This window comes from Rhizoctonia solani, chromosome 9 (assembly GCF_016906535.1).
Source record: "Rhizoctonia solani chromosome 9, complete sequence".
Lineage (NCBI taxonomy): Eukaryota > Fungi > Basidiomycota > Agaricomycetes > Cantharellales > Ceratobasidiaceae > Rhizoctonia > Rhizoctonia solani.
The window spans coordinates 1,122,287-1,143,865 of record NC_057378.1 but is presented as its reverse complement, the minus strand read 5'-3'; the positions used below and the strand labels follow the sequence as shown (position 1 = coordinate 1,143,865).

At 47.3% G+C, this 21,579-nt stretch overlaps 8 protein-coding genes across 8 annotated transcripts; 5 read left to right on the top strand and 3 right to left on the bottom strand.

The window, feature by feature from the left end:
- Positions 1-129: 129 nt before the first annotated feature.
- On the top strand, positions 130-2,343 carry RhiXN_07898 (Sodium/calcium exchanger protein; the record flags this gene model as incomplete). The annotated part of the gene is made up of 9 exons (XM_043327714.1): positions 130-181; positions 237-721; positions 783-1,305; positions 1,355-1,725; positions 1,783-1,905; positions 1,962-2,007; positions 2,057-2,108; positions 2,163-2,253; positions 2,317-2,343. The coding sequence occupies 9 exons, from the start codon at positions 130-132 to the stop codon at positions 2,341-2,343; spliced, it is 1,770 nt and encodes a 589-aa protein (XP_043183099.1).
- Positions 2,344-2,728: 385 nt separating this feature from the next.
- RhiXN_07897 (Rab9 effector protein with kelch motifs) lies at positions 2,729-6,029 on the bottom strand (the record flags this gene model as incomplete). The annotated part of the gene is made up of 16 exons (XM_043327713.1): positions 2,729-2,881; positions 3,207-3,410; positions 3,527-3,571; positions 3,627-3,764; positions 3,831-3,851; positions 3,962-3,978; positions 4,022-4,035; positions 4,176-4,192; positions 4,296-4,448; positions 4,503-4,573; positions 4,695-4,853; positions 4,915-5,126; positions 5,207-5,312; positions 5,362-5,517; positions 5,574-5,748; positions 5,817-6,029. 16 exons carry the CDS (start codon positions 6,027-6,029, stop codon positions 2,729-2,731), a joined length of 1,854 nt encoding a protein of 617 aa, XP_043183098.1.
- A 2,134-nt stretch (positions 6,030-8,163) lies between these two features.
- Positions 8,164-10,008, top strand: RhiXN_07896 (F-box-like protein; the record flags this gene model as incomplete). Its single annotated transcript, XM_043327712.1, has 2 exons — positions 8,164-8,172; positions 8,233-10,008. The coding sequence occupies 2 exons, from the start codon at positions 8,164-8,166 to the stop codon at positions 10,006-10,008; spliced, it is 1,785 nt and encodes a 594-aa protein (XP_043183097.1).
- A 362-nt stretch (positions 10,009-10,370) lies between these two features.
- On the bottom strand, positions 10,371-11,029 carry RhiXN_07895 (uncharacterized protein; the record flags this gene model as incomplete). The annotated part of the gene is made up of 2 exons (XM_043327711.1): positions 10,371-10,785; positions 10,842-11,029. 2 exons carry the CDS (start codon positions 11,027-11,029, stop codon positions 10,371-10,373), a joined length of 603 nt encoding a protein of 200 aa, XP_043183096.1.
- Positions 11,030-12,133: 1,104 nt separating this feature from the next.
- Positions 12,134-15,473, bottom strand: RhiXN_07894 (cytochrome P450 family protein; the record flags this gene model as incomplete). The annotated part of the gene is made up of 16 exons (XM_043327710.1): positions 12,134-12,212; positions 12,267-12,413; positions 12,466-12,573; positions 12,628-12,642; positions 12,695-12,761; positions 12,817-13,006; positions 13,056-13,069; positions 13,135-13,255; positions 13,313-13,455; positions 13,515-13,636; positions 13,694-13,882; positions 13,944-14,082; positions 14,135-14,261; positions 14,561-15,137; positions 15,188-15,262; positions 15,313-15,473. 16 exons carry the CDS (start codon positions 15,471-15,473, stop codon positions 12,134-12,136), a joined length of 2,274 nt encoding a protein of 757 aa, XP_043183095.1.
- Positions 15,474-15,612: 139 nt separating this feature from the next.
- RhiXN_07893 (uncharacterized protein) lies at positions 15,613-16,811 on the top strand (the record flags this gene model as incomplete). The annotated part of the gene is made up of 3 exons (XM_043327709.1): positions 15,613-15,851; positions 16,019-16,322; positions 16,377-16,811. 3 exons carry the CDS (start codon positions 15,613-15,615, stop codon positions 16,809-16,811), a joined length of 978 nt encoding a protein of 325 aa, XP_043183094.1.
- Positions 16,812-17,604: 793 nt separating this feature from the next.
- Positions 17,605-19,113, top strand: RhiXN_07892 (FtsJ-like methyltransferase; the record flags this gene model as incomplete). Its single annotated transcript, XM_043327708.1, has 1 exon — positions 17,605-19,113. One exon carries the CDS (start codon positions 17,605-17,607, stop codon positions 19,111-19,113), a length of 1,509 nt encoding a protein of 502 aa, XP_043183093.1.
- Positions 19,114-20,366: 1,253 nt separating this feature from the next.
- RhiXN_07891 (Transposable element Tcb2 transposase) lies at positions 20,367-21,248 on the top strand (the record flags this gene model as incomplete). Its single annotated transcript, XM_043327707.1, has 1 exon — positions 20,367-21,248. The coding sequence occupies one exon, from the start codon at positions 20,367-20,369 to the stop codon at positions 21,246-21,248; it is 882 nt and encodes a 293-aa protein (XP_043183092.1).
- Between the last annotated feature and the right edge of the window lie 331 nt (positions 21,249-21,579).

Below are 21,579 nucleotides of genomic sequence, written 5' to 3'. Positions count from 1 at the left end.
CAATAAGGGCTCAGCCACGTAATCCTTGTATGACGTTGAATTTCGTAAAGGCGCCAAGATGCCGTAATCGGTTGTGTAAGGTTAAATACAGGTACGCCAAGAAGTGTATCTATACCTCACGACTAATCTATGACCTCTCCCCCTGCCTCTACTATCCTCGACGAAAAGGACAGAGCCTCGGGTATGCGATATTTATTGTCTATTAAAATACGGTTAATTCATATTTTTGGTTCTAGTTCCCGAGCAAATTCGTCCGGATTCATCTTTGGAGCGAGACAAGGCTGCACTCTTGGCACCTCCCAGTCTAAGTCCCAAAACAACAAGAACTAGCGGCGATGGACTTCGTATTCATGGAAATGCCTCTACTCCGGCCAATATTGGTGGGAACACAGATATCGAACGAGCCGACTCGGTTCACAGCCTTGGTGCTGGAGGGATAGGCCCAGACAGAGTTCGCCGCCGACGAAACCGACGTGCTCCGGATTCATCATGGAACCCACGTGCTCCCCCCGCTCCTCGTCGAGCCAACAGTCTTCCCGTTGACCCCGTAACGATAGTCCCAGCGACACCCAAGATTGACTTTGGCCATGCCTTGAGCAAGATGCTTGTACCCCAACAGAAGCTAGCCCCAGCCCCGACATGGACACTCAGTGCTGTAAACATCATGAAGTATAGCTATCTCAATATTCTTCTTGTATTCGTACCAGTCAGTTGGGCATGTGTAAGTAGTACTATTTCAAAGCGTATACGAAAAAAATACCTATTTGACTTTCTGGTCATAGCATTTCACCGGACAACAACCTACCATAATTTTCATCTTCAGCTTCCTAGCTATTATTCCACTGGCAGCCTTGCTCGGGTTCGCAACAGAAGAACTTGCTCTTCGCGTCGGTCAAACACTCGGAGGTCTACTCAACGCCACGTTTGGAAATGCTGTCGAGCTTATCATTGCCATTCTCGCGCTCGTTCGAGGGGAGCTTCGCGTCGTACAAGCTAGCATGCTCGGAAGTATTCTTTCTAATTGTTTACTCGTCCTTGGCATGTGCTTCTTCGCTGGTGGTATACGCTTCCACGAACAGGGATATGGCGTTCGGGCGGCCCAGCTCAATATATCTCTGCTGTGTATCAGCGTGTTCAGTATTGTCATTCCTGCCGCATTTCATGCAAGTTTAAATAGTGCAACCACGGCCAACGGGCAGACTCCTGGAGAAGCCGCGGGAGAGAGCGCCGCGATTGAAGAGGCACATGTCTTGGCCATCTCTCGCGGTACGAGTATCATCCTACTATTCGTCTACGCGTGCTATCGTGAGTACCTAGATCCAGTCATGAGCATATGATATCTCACACCTCTCAGTCTTCTTCCAGCTCTGGACGCACGCGTACATCTATACTCCCGAGGCATCAGCCCACCACGCCGCCCAAACTTTCCAACCCGGATTCGACGGGCCGGGAGCTCCTACATCACAAAGAGTATTCCACATGCCCTCGCTACCTTCCCTTCCATCCATTTTCCACGGCAGCGGCACGTCCTCGACCAGTTCTATTTCCTCAGTCTCCACCGAGGAAGACGAAACGGTGCCCAAACTCAAGATTCAAGCGACCATTATCCTATTGGCTACCGTCACCGTCTTGACCGGTGTAACGGCCGAGTGGTTGGTCGATAGTATCGATGGGTTGACCAAGAACGGAAATATCAGTCGAGAGTTTGTGGCGCTGATCTTGTTGGTAAGTTCTTGGGTTCATTATCGAAGACTTTGTGGTGAGGGACTGACTCGTTGGTAGCCATTGGTTGGTAATGCTGCTGAGCACGTCACGGCTGTCACCGTCTCGGTCAAGAATAAGCTTGATTTGGCTATTACAGTCGCAGTCGGCTCGTCTATTCAAATTGCGTTGTTCGTTTTGCCAGTAAGACATTTTTTTTCTTCCTATCGTTTTTATAGGTCTAATGCGTACTATTCAAGTTCTTGATCTTGCTCGGGTGGATGATTGGCCAACCCTTGACGCTTTGTAAGTCCACCACATCGTCTATGTGGGCTCGTTAACTGATAGTATATAGTCTTTGATATTTTCGAAACCGTTGTTGTATTTGTTTCAGTCTTGATTATCAAGTAGGTATTGTTCCTTCCGTGTTTGGATCTTGTATTGACTTTGGCGTTTTCAAGCTACGCGATTAGCGATGGCAAGACCAACTGGCTCGAGGGTCTAGTACTGATGGTTGTATATGTGATCATTGGACTGTCGGTGTGGTACTACGTAAGTTGCATCAAATTCCATTTCTCTCCACCAGCACTAAGACTGATGGTGTTTTATTTGTAGCCTGGTGCTGTATCGAATGAGCGATAATTTATTCGTAAACATGAGAGAACGAGTGATGTTATGATATTTTTTGATTAGTTCACGATTCTAGATTTGTACGCCCCTTTTTCTGTTTTGAATATGGATTCCAATGTTTAATGGTGACAAGTGAATTGCGGCGGGTGGGTCCGGAGGATCCTCGTGTGATACTTGACTTGAACGAGGGTGGAGAGCTGCTCAGACTCTGCTTGGTCGGAATGATGTATGGAGAGCGAGGCACTATCCTCGTATTCGCGCTTTTCAGCTCGGGATAGGAAAAGTGACCGTGCCAGCACCAACTATATGTATTTATTGACCTGCTCGTTGTGAAAAAATACCCCCTCGAATTTGGAGATTTCAAGCTCTCTGATATATATGATATATGCTATGAAACTTACTGCTCGAATAGCCTGCCTATTAAAAGAACCGGTACTCTATCGAAACAGGTAATCGCACTAGCATCACGAAAAGATCTAATGGAGTCAATCAATTCATCGACGTTTTCGTTAGCGTTTTCGTTTTTGGGATACTCCGTGTCGAGTATGGCCTATGAGACGACAAGTTGAGTTTTATGGATAAAAACGCTTGTGTATGCTAGCTGAAACTGATTGGGGGCCGGAATTTTACCATCGAGCTTCGGCCCTGGGCAAGGCTTCGATCTTAATATATTTAGTTCCTAGACTATACTATCCTCAGAGATATTCGGAACGCGCTCCCTCCAATCATTGAAAAGATGTGTTTAGTCCCCGGAAATAAATACAGTTTTGTTGGCATTGTTCAGCTCGTGTTTTCAAGTAATCCATTCGGTGTTACTCTAGTCATCTGAAACTTGCATTTTGGTATTGATCTCCTGGTATATCTGAACTACGCACCACGTCTTTTATCTCCCGTGCCTTCGGTCTTTCATTAGGACCGAATGCCCAGCAGCGGGTGATCATATCCCATAAAAGGTCCGCTTGTTCCACGCCACTTGGCATATACATTTCGGGACGAGAAGGATACTTTCCAATGGTTATGTTTCTGACGATTGCTGGGTCTTTTGCCTGACCATAAGGTACCGTTCGTGCAATCACCTCCTGGACAAAAGACATTGAAGTGAATTCCGCAAACAGATTCCTAAGCCTCACATACGTATATAACCTAATAGCATATCACTACTTATATACCGATCTTCTTGTATGAATACACATACCATCCCAAGAGCAAAGACATCGCTTGCTTGCGTTGCTTTCTCCTCCTCAATAATTTCTGGAGCCTATAACAACACATTAACGCCATGTTGGCCAACAAACCAAAGCACTCGCTGCATATCGCAGAGAAAAGCCTATTTTAGAAGTGGTCTGCGTGAACTGGAGAGTATATTCCGTCAACATTGCATTCCCAAAGTCGGTCAACTTGGGGATGTAGTCGTCTGATATCAGAATATTCTCCTGCCGATGCGAAAGATACACCTATTAACAAACTACAGTTAAGAGATTGCAGGTTTGATCACTTACAGGCTTCAAGTCTCCATGAACCTAGGTAATTTATTGATTCGATATAAACAATGCGCGATACCTCCACAAATGGAGTACTTACGATTGATTCTTCATGTAAATAGTGTACTCCGTCTGCAATTTGCACGCACTTCGTTCACCCCCGCCCCTAAGTTTGATTGTATTAGACGTCAAATATATGGCATACTTACCAATGCGCAGCGATCTACGTCTGGGTTTTGGCTAAGGAATTGCCTCAAATGTCCTCTCGCCAGCCACGGCGACACCATGGCAATCTGGCCTCGAAACTGCGTGATACCCAGCAACTCAAGAACGTTTGGGTGTCGGCATTTCGACCATACATACAATTCGTGGGCCATGCGCTATCTTACATGTCAGCTTTCGGTCGGTGGGACAAAGTTACGGCACCTTTATTAGTTTTCTTCCTTCGTCGGTGCGCTCTACCTGGATACGGGCACACTTTACCGCCACTGGACTGCCATCATGTAGTTCAGCACGATACACATCGCCGTTTCCGCCATTCGAGACGGGATATTGAGTTATATGAGACTCATTGAACTCTTGGGTGATATCGTGACAGTTGTGGCTCGTGAGATGTGTAAATACTTCTGTGATAGGCTAAAATCATCCTTTGAGTCAGGTGTTATATTCCAGATGAAAGTATTTGCATACCATAACACCGGTAATGGTATCAGGAGTAACTCTTCCTTCACCCGAGTTTTCGGGGTGCAAATTAATGCTGGCTTTGAGACAAATAGTTAGATACTAGAATAGAAGCTTGAGTGTGAGATTGGTAGGGCGTTGAAATATTGCCAAGGTTGTTACTTGAACTTCCCCGCCCCATAATAACAATCAATACCTTACCTGTATCCAAAACGTAAATAAGTCGGGGCTTGCTAGTTTGCTCGTCATATATCTCCCCCTGCCCAACGTAGATCACTCGATCTCCAATTGTCGCCAGGGTATGTCCTAGGCTTAATGAGGGCCGTAAACCCATGTCAGGGAGCGGGTACCACCTTTTTTCTGTTCCCGAAAATGAATTATTCTACCATAGTAACGAGGATGTACATCAAGTCATACATACCAGTGATTCTAAAGCACCAAGTATTTCCTAGCTCTCCATGGTCTGGCCACCCTCCAAACATGTATACGACGTCCCCAACAAGGGCCACTGCATGTCCTGACCGGCGTGGAGGAGTGGGCCCGGTGCAATCCAACTCAGTCCAGGTTTTAGTATTCATATCAAAGCACCATGTGTCGTTGAATATAGCATCACCGTCGTAGTATCCACCAAACCTAAGTCACGATTCGCAGAAAATAAACAGCAGCAATGGCTGTAAATAAGTCTTTAATTAGGGAATCGTACATGAACTCACTCGTATAGTTTGTTTTTATATGCAACCATGGCATGGTCATGTCTCTTGAATGGCGATCGGCCTCGTGAAACTTTGATTTCTTTCCATTTGGCTGTCTTCTGTGTCACTGTTGGAGGCTATAATAAGCATTTGAATTAACTAACTAATTGACATACACGAGTCTAGATCCAAACTCCATAAATCATTAAGACTACGGCCATGATCGTCGCATCCACCAAAAGCAACGAGCTGGTTTTGGCATATACATACGGGATGACTTCCACGAGGGCACGGCGCAGGTTGGAGATCCAGTCGAGACCACACGTACGTAGCTACGAGTTAATCAAAATTCGAGTAGAATATAGATAGGTTGGGTGAAGATACTCACTAATATCCAACAGATAAACGTTATTGTCGCTCTGAGGCAACCCAGTATCGCCACCCCATACAACTAGCCATTTTTCCGTGAGTACGCTTGCATGATCATGTCGTGGGCTAGGTACTGTTCCAGTAGTCTGCACCAGACGTGCCGTCATTTTCATAAGTTCGCGATCTCCATTGAGCTAGGTTTCGTATTAAGGCATTCGGAGAACCTGATTAACCATGTATCGTTCTTGAGCTGACCATCTACCTTCCCGCCAAATATAAATATATCGCCAGATGGGCTTGCTACTACTGAAGATGAATGACTGGTCCGTGGCTCTAGTAGTGAAAGATTCTTGAGCCATTCTTTCCCAGGCAGGTACTTGTGTTCGGATATAATGATTTCCAGATCATGAGTGGACCAGAGAGAGACATCCATTGAAACTGGCACTGGCACAGTGTCTGTGTTCATCTCAAGCATGGTATTATTGGTGTGTTCTTGTTGCATAAGTGACTGTTCTAGCCGGGACGAGGGTTGGGGGGTGTAATTCAGGGAGGAAATTTATATAGTTTAACTACGCACATGATAATATATGCAATATCCAAGGCAACTTGATCATCCCCAATCGTATCTCCATCAGGAAACCCCTCGGGGCCCCTAAGGGCTTGAGTGGTCATGGGAACTACGAGAGCACTTCTCCTTGCAAGGGAAGCTCTGCAGGAGAGCTCCCAGAGAGCGCCCATCAATTGTAGTGGTGGTTCTTTGGGATCACCTTCCTGCAGCGGAATCCACAGTCCTAAACCATGCTGGTTGAAGGTAACCCCAGTCGATTGGAAATATTTACCGCTCGGCAAAGGCTAATCACCGAGTTTTGTGCCAGGGCTCCCTTAAATCCATGGTAGACCATGTAAACATCCATGTAAAAGTGAATATATGCGTTATAGAAAGCTAGATTCTTTCGTACCTGCGTTTTCTGTGCTGGATACCGCAGCTTTATTACCATCATTGATAGCACAACACGACATATAAAAAATTTAAGAATAGTAAATACAAAAGCTCTGCGTTAGGACGCTTCTTCAAACTAACGGTTCTGAGTCTACTGTGTATGAGGTTTCTTGAAGCGATCTCCGGAAAACTTTCCGAATACTTATGATCAGGCATGGGTCACAACTCAGTATTAAAACCTTGGCTTACGTGTACGGCAGATCCCACAGAGTCTAGGAGTAACCGCAAGTTTGAGATCAAAAACATGGTTGCTCCCGTCAATCCTGATACCCTGTGGAATACTGATAACGCCTAGATGAAGGTGTTGAAGAAGAGGGTCATTATCATCATTCAAATCAATCATGGCACAGCTAAATCAAAATACTCAACTCGGCGTGAGCCAATGAAAGTGCAATCACAAGGGCATATTGAGGCCTTAAACAGCCATATCAGTGGTGGTTGAAATGTTCAAAAATGGTCTAAATAGCCCATTATGGCTTGAAATTCATACAACTTACGATTGGAGCAAGTCAATCCAATCACGCTGGTTCGAGGAGGCCATGGTCCTGACTATAACCATAGTATTACATCAGCATATCACAGGTTTAAATTTTGTCGCTTCCGCTTCCCTACCCTCCTAGACGGTCCCTCCTTCAAGGTAAGCTCCCTTTCTACGTTTCGCCACACGCAACACCTTTGTGTTTGTGATGAGTTTTTGCTGTGCACCAGACGGAATTCAATTTGACGACAGCATTGCCTGGTTCTCTATAATACGCTTGAGAGCCCTGATTCGCTTTACTTATATCGAGATATTTGAGTTGTTGAAACTGACTTTTTGTTGAACTAGGTGATGAACACAAGGGGGGGCAGAATACGGTTGTTGGGACTATCGTCGTGATCCGACTCTTCATCTCGGAGTGAACAACGAACAATCTCGACCTAATTTACTTTTCTTACATGTATAGTAACCTAAAAGTGTATAGAATTGAAACACCTTATTTACTGTCTTTGTGAGTTCCCAGCCGCGACCAGTGCTCAGCCGTGAGTTTACGATACGGTGCGTTACCGCCGGCCGATCGCTCACCTAAAATGGGTGTTTGCTGACAAATTCGGCGACGATAATGGCAATACGCGTACGCCCTGTTACATGTTTTCGACGCGATGGAAATGCGTCCAGGCGTTATTTTTCCTGTCCCTTTTCCTTCTACCACATCGGTTTTCATTCGGCCCGCCTTTTCAATTCTTCTTGACGGTCTGTCCTTGACTTGACCCACCATTAGCTTATTGGCTAGAATCCGCCTAGGCGACGTTTTTGATTGATTCGCGACGTCATAGCCTCAAGTATTAAATCCGTCTAGTTGACCCATTGGAGGTGATTGGAGTCGATTACCAAGCTTCGGTTCACATTCCTTGGAGACTCTGATCGTCGACCGTTGACTCGACGGCTCGGATCTCAGTACCTTCGCCCGCGTAGGCATCATTTATAAGGTGGGTACCCGACGCCTCTCAGCCATTTAAATCGAAATGATTGTCTGGTATTCTCATATTTGGGAGCGACTCACGCCTGGATCTATTTATCCAGCTTCTCATATTCTACGGTCAAAAATACTCAAAATACTAACTGCTGGCAATGTTGCAGGTAAGTGAGACACGTGTTACTGCTTGTAACCTCAATCAACAGCTTTACGGAATGATATAGCTTCGCGGAGGCAGTCCACGCCCGTCTTCAAGCTACAGGCCAACCTCATCGATTGCACCATCAGAGGCGACCGATCGAACTGAGACGCTTCAACGGACTAGGATCCTCGAGCAATGGACCATCGCACGATTCGCACTTCAGAGGGCAACACAAAATTACGTTACGGCCTGTGAGGCAATCGAGGCAGACTGCAAACGCTCGTCTACATCATTCTTGGACGAATGTGCTCTCGAGGAGACTTTTGTCGCCATCAATTCCGAGCTCACTTCGCTGGCGATTGACGAGCAGAGACTATGGAAGGCGAGGGCAACCTTGAAAGGGCTGCGAAATCGGTCTTCCATCCTTTCTCCCGTAAACTTGCTTCCTCCCGAGGTCCTGACCGATATATTTCTTGGTGCTGTCGAAGCCGACCGAACAACTCGCACTGCACTAGCTCAGAGGCTCAAGGAAGAGGGCGAAAATCAGGCGATCGCAGCCCGTCTTCGGCGACCCGACATGGCGACGGTTATATCAAGTGTTAACATCTACTGGAGGCGCCTATCCGTTCGCACTCGAGAGCTTTGGTCGCATATCGATCTCGGAGAAAGTGGGGCTCGGACCGATACACCGTTTGCAAAGGCCAAGTTATGGCTAGAGCGCTCACGAGGCTCACCATTGTATGTGAACATCAATACCACTGGCTCAGCCGCCAAGATAATCGACGCCTGGGGAATCCTTCCTCTTCTTCGATCACACGAGACTCATTTCCATTCCCTGGATCTGAACCTGAACACGGTAGACGAGGTCCACGCCGCGCTGGCACGATGGCTGACTGAAGGAGCACCAAGATCCCTACGTTCACTCGCGATAACAATTCCTTGGCCTCCCAAACACGGCGATACCCCCCACGCACTTCCTCCGGGAATGCTTCATCGAGAACAGCGTGAAGCGTTTTTTGAACCTTTGCGTACACTCGATCTTGACGGTACATATCTCAGCTGGAGCGGCCCCGCGTTCAAAAACCTTGTCGACCTACGCCTTTCACGAATCAGCGACCGCGTGTGCCCAACTGTCGAACAGTTTGTGGGTATTCTTAACGGGAGCCCCGCCCTTCGTACTCTCTGGTTAAGGCGCATGACTCTCCGAATCGGGACTCGACTTAATTTTGCTCCCATCAAAATGAAAAGCCTCCAGATCCTTGGGCTTGAGCACGTCGAACCCCAAGGAATATGCTTACTCCTTCCTCTCTTGGCTCCCGAGCCCGGGCTCTACGTCAAGTTGGAAGGATATACCCGTGACCCTGGTGAAGTGGGCGAGGCTCTAACCGACTTGTTTGCTCGGTCCAAAGTCGATAAGCTCCATTTCAGTACATTCGTCAATCCGGCCCAACTACCGCGAATGTTGGTTCGTTTGCAGCATTTGCGTTCCTTTACATGGCAGGGGCTGAATATTGGAGACGAATTCTTCGAGACCATGGCTCACAATTCAACAACCGCCGATGGTCAATCTAACGTTAATGGAAATGAAGAAGGAAACGAGAGCGCTAATACCAGATCTGCGTATCTGTGTCCGAACCTGCATACGCTCGATTTGCAAGGATGCAGTATATCCGCCGCCGCGCTGCGCGAGTTGGTCACAAACCGCGTCATTCCCAAGCTGACGATCTCGGGATGTCATATACTGGTCGATGGTACAGGGGAAGATGCCCCTCGACTAATGGAAGATTTAGAAAAGTGCTTGAACGATTCTGTGCCGGATTTGCTACTGAAAGAGAATAGTCTGATTGTTCAGGATTGAGCTTGTACGAGCGCGATTGTCTTTCGTAAAGTGGATCATGTATGCTTTCCTTTTTTGATATGTAATTTACTATGTTTGTTTCTATTATTCGTTTATTGCTTCTTGCATTCGCATTGTAGCTACTCTCCAGTAGAAAGGGGTCATTAGCAATCTAACTTCACCGTCGTCGGCCTCGTTTATTTCCCGAAAACTCTTCCGGATAATTTCTTGGAATGGTAACTGTACGTTCGTGTGGTGTTTGAACCAGAATCAGTGCGTTAATTTCGAGGCAATTCGTTATGCTAAACCCTTTCACTACAATATACAACCTTTTCAGGTTTATCCTTATCACAAAAGATTCACTTGTATTATGCATATATGTTCTACTCGCATCTGGGCCTTTTGACCCCACGCCGATTGTCGTCCAATCCCTCCTCGTCATGTACATGTTCCGTCTTGATGCGCGCTTCAGCAGAGATATGCGAGGACGAGCCTGGGATACTCCTGACGTAATTGGCGAAGGCGTCCTTGTACATATTGAGCTCCCTTGTGGTTTTGCTGAGCTCCCCTTTGGCCGCATCTAGCTCCCCTCTCAGGGCCTTGACGGTCTCCTGCAGGTTGAGAACTTGCTCTCGAACAGCGTCGCTTTCTTGGACCAGGGGTTCCGTTGGTGGTTCTACACGACTATGACCTGCGTCGCGTATCCAAAAGAATACGGGCATAGGATAAAATCCCGTCCTAAACTCCACAGGCGCTCCCCGATACAGCGTCATTATCGGTATGTTTCCTGTAAACAGGCTGGTTTGAAGGATAACTGTTAGTAAAGGTTGTTACTTCCGAGTTATAGGAGCTACCTTGGATCACGTTTATACATGTAGTATAGGAAATTGTAAATGACGGAAGGTGGACAGATCGGCTCGTCGATCATCACGGCCATAAACTCGATGAAACTGCTAATATGGATGCGCCATCGAGATACGTCCCACATCTTCCAAGAAGTTACTCGCGAAACCACATAATCGAGGACGAACTTTTCGGTCATGTTGGTCGGTTTGGATTATGTCTATGAAAAGATTCTGTGCAGTACAGGGGCAGTGAACTGGGAGAGGCGCTGGATTAAGGAGATGCTGACGTCTCATTTTATGCTTCAGGTGGTAGCTCTATAGAATTTCTGCACGTTGCAGGATATCCTCTTGCTGATAGAGATTTACGGCTATCTATCTGAGTACGTGTATGCTCCGCACATGCGGCCTCGTGTTGGATATGGGTGAGTGGTGCTAGCCAAGGTGTGGACCACGTTGGACCCAACCAGGTTGGGCTGTCAAACCGGGTTGGGCTGTCAGACCAGGTTGGACGGTCAAACTTCTATTCATCGCCCATGTGGCCTTGGTTACAAATCGGTTTTTTACTCCATCTATACAATGGAATTGATATGCAAGGGCCCTGCACGGATAACTTGATGGCTATTTTGGGCGGTCAGATTATAGTTTACTCATAATTTACATACTGCCGAGCCCTTGTCTTTGAAAGATCAACCTATTACGTCCTCGCAAATATAATTCAAGGATCTTTTACTCAGTAAATCGAGCTTGACGAAACATGACTGGGGCCGCATCTTATCACACGTTCCTGATATAAGGTACAAATCTCTGCCCGGACGCACTCCGTCTGAATCTCCCATTCCTCCATACCTGCACGTTGACTCTCTTCAATTCTACCAAAATCACTGGCCATTTTGAAAACTTTGTCAGATAGCCCCCCTGCCTCCCCCTGCTTTGCCTTTCTCTCTCTTCCTTTCTTCTTGCCTCTAGTATAAACCCACTTACCCATGGCTCATATAACTCTCTCGAATCAGCTAGTCTTAGCCTGCACATAATATTTTCTTTCTTTGCTCCTGCCTCCCGTCTACGTCCACGCTGCCTACCTTCTCTATTGAGCTGTTCCGTATGCGTCCCACTATACCATATCCCAAAGCTTCGTACAAACAGATGCTTTTAACACCTTTGCCACACAACCAATTAATTAAATAACCCCTAGTTGTGCTTACTAGTGGCCGATGCCAAAGTTGGATCCAAAAAGGTATATATTTGAGTCTAATCAGCTTACAAGATAACCTCGACAGGATTCACTGCACTTTTACAACCATTCAGACTGGAAGGGCGGATACAAGAGCGCTGTAATGTGCCGAACGGGGCTGGATATCACACTTGAACGGGGCAGGGTGACTGAAGTATGTTTCTAAGTTGGAACATACAACATACGATAAGGTAGAGACTTACTATACTAATGAACTTTCCTTTGCCTTGGTTGTCGGTGTTATCTCCCTCCCATTTTCGTCCCGGGCTTTCTTAATGGTGAAGGCAGCCAGCATTGAGGCGACTGCAATAAAGAGCGAAGCTTCTGCGATGTATTGACCAGGGCATATCCTAGGTCGGCGAATACAGCTTGGTCCGCCAATTGAGAACATGAAATACTTACCTGCGTCCCCATCCGAAGCCTGGAGCGGGCGAAGTTGCTTTCTGGTAAAACCTGTCGGGGTTGAAAGATTCGGGATCGGGATAAACTTCCGGATCTCTTGTAATAGCCCTATAATAATACAACTTAGGCCTAATCCATGCAAATATCTACAAGCAGACGGACCAGACGTTTCCAAGACTGGAATCGAGCTATTTTTAGTAATACATCATTTCCAAGTTTAAGCACCTACACAGTCGCCCCCTTTGGAATTAGATAACCCTTGTATATATCGTCTTGAACGGTTCGATGTGGCATTCCTACAGTAATTTTCTGTTAATTCCTTCGCATATATGCACTGTACTGATAACATACCGAGAGGGGTGACTGGCTGCCAACGTATGATCTCTTCTATGATAGCATTAACATAGGGAAGTGAATCTTGATCCTTCATAGTAGGCAAACGGTCAGTTCCAATAACGCGGTCGATCTCTTCTTGGCCCTTTTGCTGAACCTCAGGATACAATGTCATTGCCAATATGAAAATCATGAACGAGGCAACGGTCTGAGAGTTTCCAGTGTTAGAGTGTCACTTGGGAATCCAAAGTACATACAGTTTCAGATCCGGCTAAGTCGCAGAGAAAGGTAGATTTAATAGGCTGGTGCGAAGTGCAACCGAATGGCAAATCTCACCAGGAAACATAGTCCCAGCTATATGCTTGATGTGATCCTCTGCGTCTTCTACACTCATTCCACTCTCTGGAATATCCTCCAGTAGTGTTTGTACTATCGATGAGTCGGCTCTCCCTTCTCGCTAGATGTTCGAGCTCAACAATGAACCATAACGGACTAGTCGTGCAGCTCGACTTACCACTTGGCGTTTCGTCCAATTAAAAGTTTCGTTGATCATTATATCCTTTTGACCTCGCCACTCAAGGGCATCGCGCTTCCACTGTGCTCCAGGGAACCATGGGGGTAGGTACTTTAATATCGGGATAACATTTACGATTGAATCTATGTGCGATGAGATGAGTGGATAATGACAGCTCTGATATCCCGGATATGTAACTTACTCGACTGCAAACCCGCCCGCATGAGATTTGCGTTTGTCGTAGCCGCTAGGGTCACAAAATGATTGTCAGCACTTCGAACACGATAACCATACGTAGCACGCATGATAATCGCTCCCGAGACTCTGATTGTTGGCGCGGTTAGAATAATTTGTGTTTATTTAACAAGATAAGGCACGTACTGTCGAAAATCATCCTCCAGTCTTTCGGTAGACACCAGTAGTCTTTTCAGGAACGCGCGCATCTCAGCTTCTTGATACAGGTGATAGGCTGTCGCCGCTGATTTTGAAATAAATTTATTCATCATTTTTCTGTAGGTGCGGTGGCGCGGCCCGTATGGACACATGCTAACAGCATGTCTCCAGTCGACACTGAATTACACTCGGCATTAAGCCCAATTGATTAAGGGAGCATTGATGAGGGTCTACTCACAGCCATTCGTCAGTGATGAACATGATACTTGGCCTATCCGAGTATATCAATGATCGCTTCTCCAATAAGTCGTTTGCGGCGGCTGCAGAGTTTAGAACAACTGTAGTCTGTCCCATTATAGTAAAGGAAATGATATCACCTAGGAAGGCCTTTTATTAGATATATTGACTATCTCAAGCTACGACACCTACTGCCAAGATCCTTTCCAAGCTTCGCAAAATATGTGTGGTCGCTGCCCGGTGGCATCGATCGCAAGTGTCCAATCAGCCATTCAGAGGGAAGAGATGGGGGCAGGGGCACTTTGGAAGGTTTTGGTCGCTGTTTTTGCCACATATACGCGAAAAAAGTCAGGACCAAGGTCCCTGAAACTACTGCATACGTTGTCGACATAGTGGAGAGTACGTTGAGTAATGTTCAGCCCCTGTCAACTATCGTGCCCGGAGTCTAAAGTGACAGCTGATGGCTAAGTTCAGGTCCTTGTAGCGGCATTCGGCCATCGCCTTCCGTCTACACCTCCCAGGCGCCACCACGACTTCCAAAGCAGCGACTTCGCTGTTGATTATCTGAGCACATTCATTCATTCAATTAATTATGTAATACAAATACAGAGTTTATACTTGTCCAATCCATAACCGAGTATGGGCTTTTGCTCTCTCAGTGAGGATTTCATGCGTTTCTCCATCGTCCCATTGAACGCCAAATACGTCGAGCAAAGCTCGAAGATCATGAATAGAGTGTTTAGCTGCTCTGTCTAGTGCGGGGTTAATGTCGGGTTCAAATATATGAGGTGCCGCTTCGGCCTCTGCGATCTGGGCAGAAAATAGGCGCTGTGCGGCAATATCAGTTTCCTCCGGCCCCACGTAAACTTGATTGTTCCCATTAAGCTCCGATAAATCCCGTTGCGGGAGCATTTTGTCCCCGTATACCCGTTCTCGGTATAGTTTCTCGCATAGTTTAACAGCTGCAATTCGCTTTTCCTTGCTTCGTACTAGCGTCGGGGGTGCGTCAAATACGTTTGCTCCATGAGAGTTGACTCGGTAGCCGGAATGTCGGGCCGCCCAGTGTACGATTTGGTCGACGGTTAGCTGAGAGCACTGGCTCTCGGTAAACAAGGCCAAATCTGGTGACGTTGGGGATGTGATGATAGGTCTGAGGAGGTCTTTCTCTGCCATATTGACGAGCTCATTTCTTGGACTATGCCATTCTAGTCAGTCGGGAAATTTCATTTTTTTTGACTCTCTTACAGTTCTGCGTTCATGCGTGATTCTTCCCAACTCCCCCGTAAGGCAAGGAACCGATGTATTCGTGCATCAGGCCATCTATATTGAGTTGAAACATAGGATAAAGTAATTCGCACGAACAAACTCACTGATTGATCAATGATGATGTCTCAGTTTCATTATGCCAGAGTTCGTTTCGGGAATTGCCAGATGAGAAGAGCGCTTCAGAGTCTGGAGAAAAGGGCTCGACCGTGCACAAAGCAAGCAGGAACAAGTAAGAGGTAGAGACCAAATGTTGAAAAGTACGCATTTTTCGAAAAATAATCAATCTGGCTGGGGTTGAATGGTATTCACATTTGTCGGCGGCCAGGCCTGAAAATGTGTCACGTGAGCTCTGGGCAACTTCGCGTCAACTATCGCAATTGTCTGAATTTGGGACAAGTGTGGTTATGTCTGGGAACAAGAGAAAACGAAGTTCGCGTTCCTCACCTCAACGCCAAAGCCTACGCTTTACTAGCCCTTCTCCGTCTGAGTTACCCCTACACGCTAGGCCCTTGCGAATACAGGCCTACGAGGCTGAACTGATAGGAAACAGACCAAACCTAGCACAACAGCTTGAAAGCCAAAGTGAAGGTGGCAATAGAGGGGGTCTCATCCAGTGGGGTGACAGCGGTATTTGGGTCGATAGGTATGTTGTGAGTCCCTCGGCGGTGATTAACAAGGGCATAAGCCCGTTAAAATGGAACGTGCATCGCTCGTTTGGAAGGATCTAAGATCAATTGCAATGGTTCGGCTCCCTCATTTCATACGAGCGAAACTGAAGATAACAGGAGATACTAATTATACAAACTACAGGTTCGACGTTCGTTTGCTTCTAGAGCCATCTGAGCGAATTGTTGCCACCCCAGGAGAATTGAGGGCCTCGCCACACACTTTGAATGACCCCCTGGCGAATGTGGGTTGGGATGATCTTCCATCAGACTCGGAGGATACATTTTTCCTTACCCCTAAAGAAGTCAACGAGTACCGTCATGACAAGCGGCGTAAGATGCTGGAAAAGGGGAGGCAAGATAGATTACGCGCCCTGGCTGAGGAAGACGAAGCAAACGGTTGGGGAACAGAGCCTCCCGAAGCGTCGTGGGGCGGAAGCGATGAAGAGGTACGTTAATGGATGCATACACAGCTCAAATTGAAACTAGACAATATTGGTCAGCCTGACGACGTCCAAGCCAACTTGATGCGTCGAACTGCAACCCATATCCGAGCATCTCCGAATCCAACGCAGCTTGAAATGAGAATCCTCGCTAACCATGGAGCGGACCCACGTTTCGCGTTCTTGCGTGGGCGGTGGAAGAAGGTATGGGCGCGGATGCGACAAGGGCAAGAGTCGTCTATGAATGCAGAGCCCAAACAATCCATTATGAACGGACTGTCCGCATATGCGAGTGACAGCGACAGCGGACAGAAGTCGGAAGATGAAGAGGAACCTGCCCAACATTCCGCCCACGCGATACAGGACACCAGCTTATCATCTGAGGACGACAAGACGGAGAAACTGAAAGCAGAGCGGCGTGCTCGCGCCAAAGATTGGGCGCGAAAGAGGAAGGAAGCACAGATAGCTCAGGAGGATCAGTCTCCAAATGAATAGTATGTCTTGTTTGAATCACATTATCGCATATCGCCCATGTACGGTTTTCTGCGACGTACAGCCCCGCCCAACTCTGTTCTATTTGAACTGATTCATAACCTGATAACATAAATTTATTTGTTTGGCAAGGAAAAGGCTGTCAAAGATCCAGATTCGTATCCTAGTGGCAATCTCATCAGCCATTCTAGGCAGGAGAGGTGCGAATGTTTGGCTCCACTAAGATCACGGCATCACAGAGGACCTTGCAGGATTACTGAGCCCACTCAATTCCGGGAAAGCATGGACACCGGAGCATGTATCCACAAGCCCCGACGTCGGTACAGCCGAGATTGGAGCCAACGAGCCTTAGCCACCACGCGGCAATTGGCGTTAGCTTTATTCGCAAACTTGGAAGGATCACATGTATACGTCTGGCTCGACCCCCCAAGCATGCCTGATGCGGACGAGAAATTGGTGTCAACAAAGGACAAAGGAAGGATGAAGTGTGCACGTGACTACTCAAGGACTTCATTGTCTCTTCCGCATCTTTGGTCGGGATGAGAGGTCGACATTGACTTCTGTTTCAATTAGACTCCGTTGGACATAGGGAAACCGATCGAACCACCTAAATATTGGGATCTGGACAGACTGTTTTGGAATGATTCAATCATTCAATGCTTAGGAAGTCTACCCCACCACTTGGGCCTCGGGTATATAGAGGGATGCAAGGCACTTGATTATTGCCTAACGTCCCCGGCTTTTCGTGTCTTAGCTTGTTTGCTTGGGCCACTATCGCCTCGACTTACAATTAACAATGCCTGCTTATACTCCTCCTCATCTACGTGCGAGTCAAGAAGATGGCTCGTCCCGGTACTTGGCATCACCCACTCCCGATCGTAGCCGGCTTCCACAGGGCGAATTCGAGGACACACGCACGATGGGACCTGCCCTGCACTATTTTTACACCAATTCTTCGGCATTTCAGCGGTGTCGGCAGATGAAACGCCGCTACGGTGACAACGATGCTGTGAACCAAAAATTCGCCCAAAACCGAGAACGCTCTCGAAATGACGACCAGAATTTGGCACCCATGTTTCGCGACCAGTTCTACACAGCTTTCAGTGATATGGTCGAAGATCTTGGTGGCCCCGAATGCTTACTTGTCCCCAATCCTACGACCGGCGCGGCAAGATTTGTGAGGCGATTTGCCGACCTTGGATGCGCCCCTGGCGGCTTCGCTCAATATCTCTTGACGACATTTCCTCAATGCACTGGCGTCGGCGTTACCCATCCTGATGGGTACACTATGACCTACCAGGGCTGGACGAATGGAATGCAGCAACGATTCCCCGTGTACTTTGCCGATCTGACTTCTACCCCTGGCGATCTGGCCGCTCGAATTCTACCCGATGCAGAGCTCCCCATTACCCCTCCAGATTCCCCATCCCGCCAAGCCGGCCGTTCTCACATGAATCGACCGGGGAACAACTTGTGCGACGTAGTTATCGCGGGTGCTATTCTTTGCAACGATCGCACACGGCAGGGACAACCCGTGGAGCGAGCAGCACGTCCACTTCTTGCGTTCTCCCAGCTTCGCATGGCTCTTACTATGCTCGCCCCCGGTGGAACTTTGATTCTTGTATCTTCGGCAAACCCTAACGTCTTCTGCTTGGAAATCCTCGCGCTCATCCGCCGACTATTTGCGTCGGAGGTGCGTTCGACCAAGGGTCGAAAATTGCATGAGATCCGCAGCGCGTACTACATCGTGGGACAGGGGTACAAGGGTGCAAACGCGGATGTGCTTAGGCAACTCGACGAGGCGATCCGGACTCTCAAGCGACGTGGCGCGATGGGTGGCGCCTCCGATTGGGTATCGGAAGATGACGATGATGTGGCGTACACGGGTGAGGCCATTGGTTCATGCGTAGCGCCAACTCCTATTTCGTTGTTGCTCCACCCGCACCTCACGGAAATCGACATCCTGCGATCCGATGGACCTTGGTTGCTGAAGCACTACGAGCCTTTGTGGGTGCGTCAGGCTGATGCCCTTGAACGCGCCCTGGCCCGGGTATCCAAATCCGCGCCCGGCGATACAAGCCCTGCTGCCGATCGAAGAAGCTGGCGCCGCTCTGGAGCCTTTGAACTGGACGCCTCGGCTTCCAAAAACGTATCTCAATCACAGCCTCGTTCGCGGACATCAGTGCGAGTCACCGACGAACAATATGCGGCGATGGTACATTCTTTCGAGACAGGGCTCAGCGTGGGAGCCTCCAGCCAGGGTAGCAGGAGCCGGCGACCGCGCGCAGAGGAGCGATGGATGTGATTGTTTTTTTTGTTTCGTTCTGATCACGACTGCCACGTATCCCTGATAATGTCACTGGACTCGATACCATCTTTCGGTTGTACTTTGTTCACTATGGTTTCATGTTTTTCGTTTGTTTTTTGCGCTAGCTTGGCAGCCACTGGTCTGGGTGTTTCGCGGCCTGTAGTTTACTGTATCAATACTCGTATAGCTATCATGAATCCAACTATTGTTTCCTATCTTCTCAGGCAGAGTGATATCATTACATTGGTAGCGAAGCGATGCAGTCATAATCCACCGTTTCGAACCAGTAAATCATTTACCCGTTGGTTTCTCACTGTTGTATACCAGCCATTCTGCTGAGGGTAAACTCCATTCTTCGCTCATCCTTCCCTGAGCATTACTCTGATATTCCCATGTATCTCACAATAAACGTCAATCAGTTCAACTTCGACCCCAGGCGCATATAACCATGCTTTCAATAACAGGCTCGAAACGGTTGGTGATGAGAAGACCAGGAGTTTTCCCTTTGTGAAGCTTCTTGCTATTGTCCTCCAAATATCTCGGACAACGCTGGGGATATCCAGGGGTATAAGTGGTACATAGGAACGATCGAAGTCTAAAAGAGTCAAACTAGGGTAAACAGAGGCTTATTTGGGTCTATGTGGAAGTATTATTTTGTAGCAATTAGCAATCACGGCTGACGTTACTCGGTATCCATGAGCGTAAGCTCCGTACAATTCGGAACACGCAAAATGTGCTCGTGGAATTGTGAGCGTCAAGGATATCAGTTGTTCATAAAATCCAAGTACACTAGCTCGCAAAAATATTGCAACACGTGACCTCACGCACTTGCAATGGCCGCGACGCACGACTTTGCGGGTTTTGTGCTTAGGTCCAATAATAAAAGTTGTCCGTATAGTAGTATCGCAGCTCGTTATATATTTTGAAGCACTTCTACCGCTATTCTATTAAGATATGGGCAATACAATTTCTAAGGTGTTGCATTTATTTTGCTGATTACCAAGCAAAACACGCGACCCCCCAACAACATCCACGTTTGCTCCTTGCAAACACCTAAATTCCTTGGGATTTTTTTATTATCTACTTCTCTTCTGATGGCCCCTCACCTCTTGCCCAAAACTCGAGCCCAAATTGTTGCTCTTTGTGAGAATGGGGCTTCTATTTACAAAATTGCCCATCAATTCCTCCAGCTTCACAATATCTGTATTCACCCCTCAACAATCAGCCGCATCTGCAAGCGTTATTGTAAAATGCGTAGTTTCTACTCAAGTAACTCCAAGGCTGGTTGCCCACGCGTTTTGAAGCATGCAGATGTGCAATTTGCCATGCTTCAGATGGCTTGCACTTGGGGGTCAAGCGTGGCAAAGATCCAACGGGAATATTTCCCAGAAGTTTCCGCCGATACAGTCCAGCATTGCCTCCGCAAACTTGGTATTTATGCTTATGCTTGCCGTCGTGTCCCCTTCCTCAATTCTTGTCACCAACGGGGCCGTTTGGCATGGGCTACAGACCATGCAGCCTGGTTGGAACGTGATTGGCGCCGGGTCATATTCTCTGATGAATCAAAATTCAACCTTTTTGGGTCAGACGGCCGCTGTTATGTTTGGAGACGTCAAGGGCAAGAGTACAACCCCCATTACACTCAAAAAATGGTCAAACACGGCGGGGGAAGTGTGATGGTATGGGGGTGCATCACCCGGAATGGTCCCGGGCGTCTTCATCTCATTGAGGGCCACATGACGGCTTGCGTATACACCCAGATACTTGAAGAGGAACTTCTTGGGACCCTTGCCAACTACCACCTCTCAAAACGCAGTGTTCTCTTTCAACATGACAACAATCCCAAGCACACTGCCAAACACACAACCAAATGGCTTGCCAACAAATCACTTTTGACCTTTCCCTGGCCCTCCAATAGCCCCAATATGAACATAATTGAACATGTCTGGGACTATTTGGATTGTCAGGTGCACTTACGCAGCCCACCCCCTCAAAATACAAAGGAGTTGTACACTATGCTCAAGGAGGAGTGGAATTGCATCCCCATGGATTTCATTAATCAATTGTATGATTCTATGCCTTGTAGGTTAGATGAGCTTATTGTTGCAAAAGGTGGAAACACACATTATTAATTTCTATACGTTTTTGAGCCTGTTTATATAGTGTGTTTTGGTGTAACAAATCTATCTTGCTTGAGGTAGCGCTAATCCAACAGGAATTTGCAAAATAAATGCAACACCTGAAAACTTGTGTAACCCATATCTTTACAACACGGCCACCGAATGACTTCAAACTTTGCGGTTACGTCCGTAAGTTCTAGTAAAATATATATTATTATTGGACCTAAGCACAAAACCCGCTAAGTCGTGCGTCGCGGCCATTGCAAGTGCGTGAGGTCACGTGTTGCAATATTTTTGCGAGCTAGTGTATGTGGATAGTTTATATCTTTCGATAGTTTGCCAC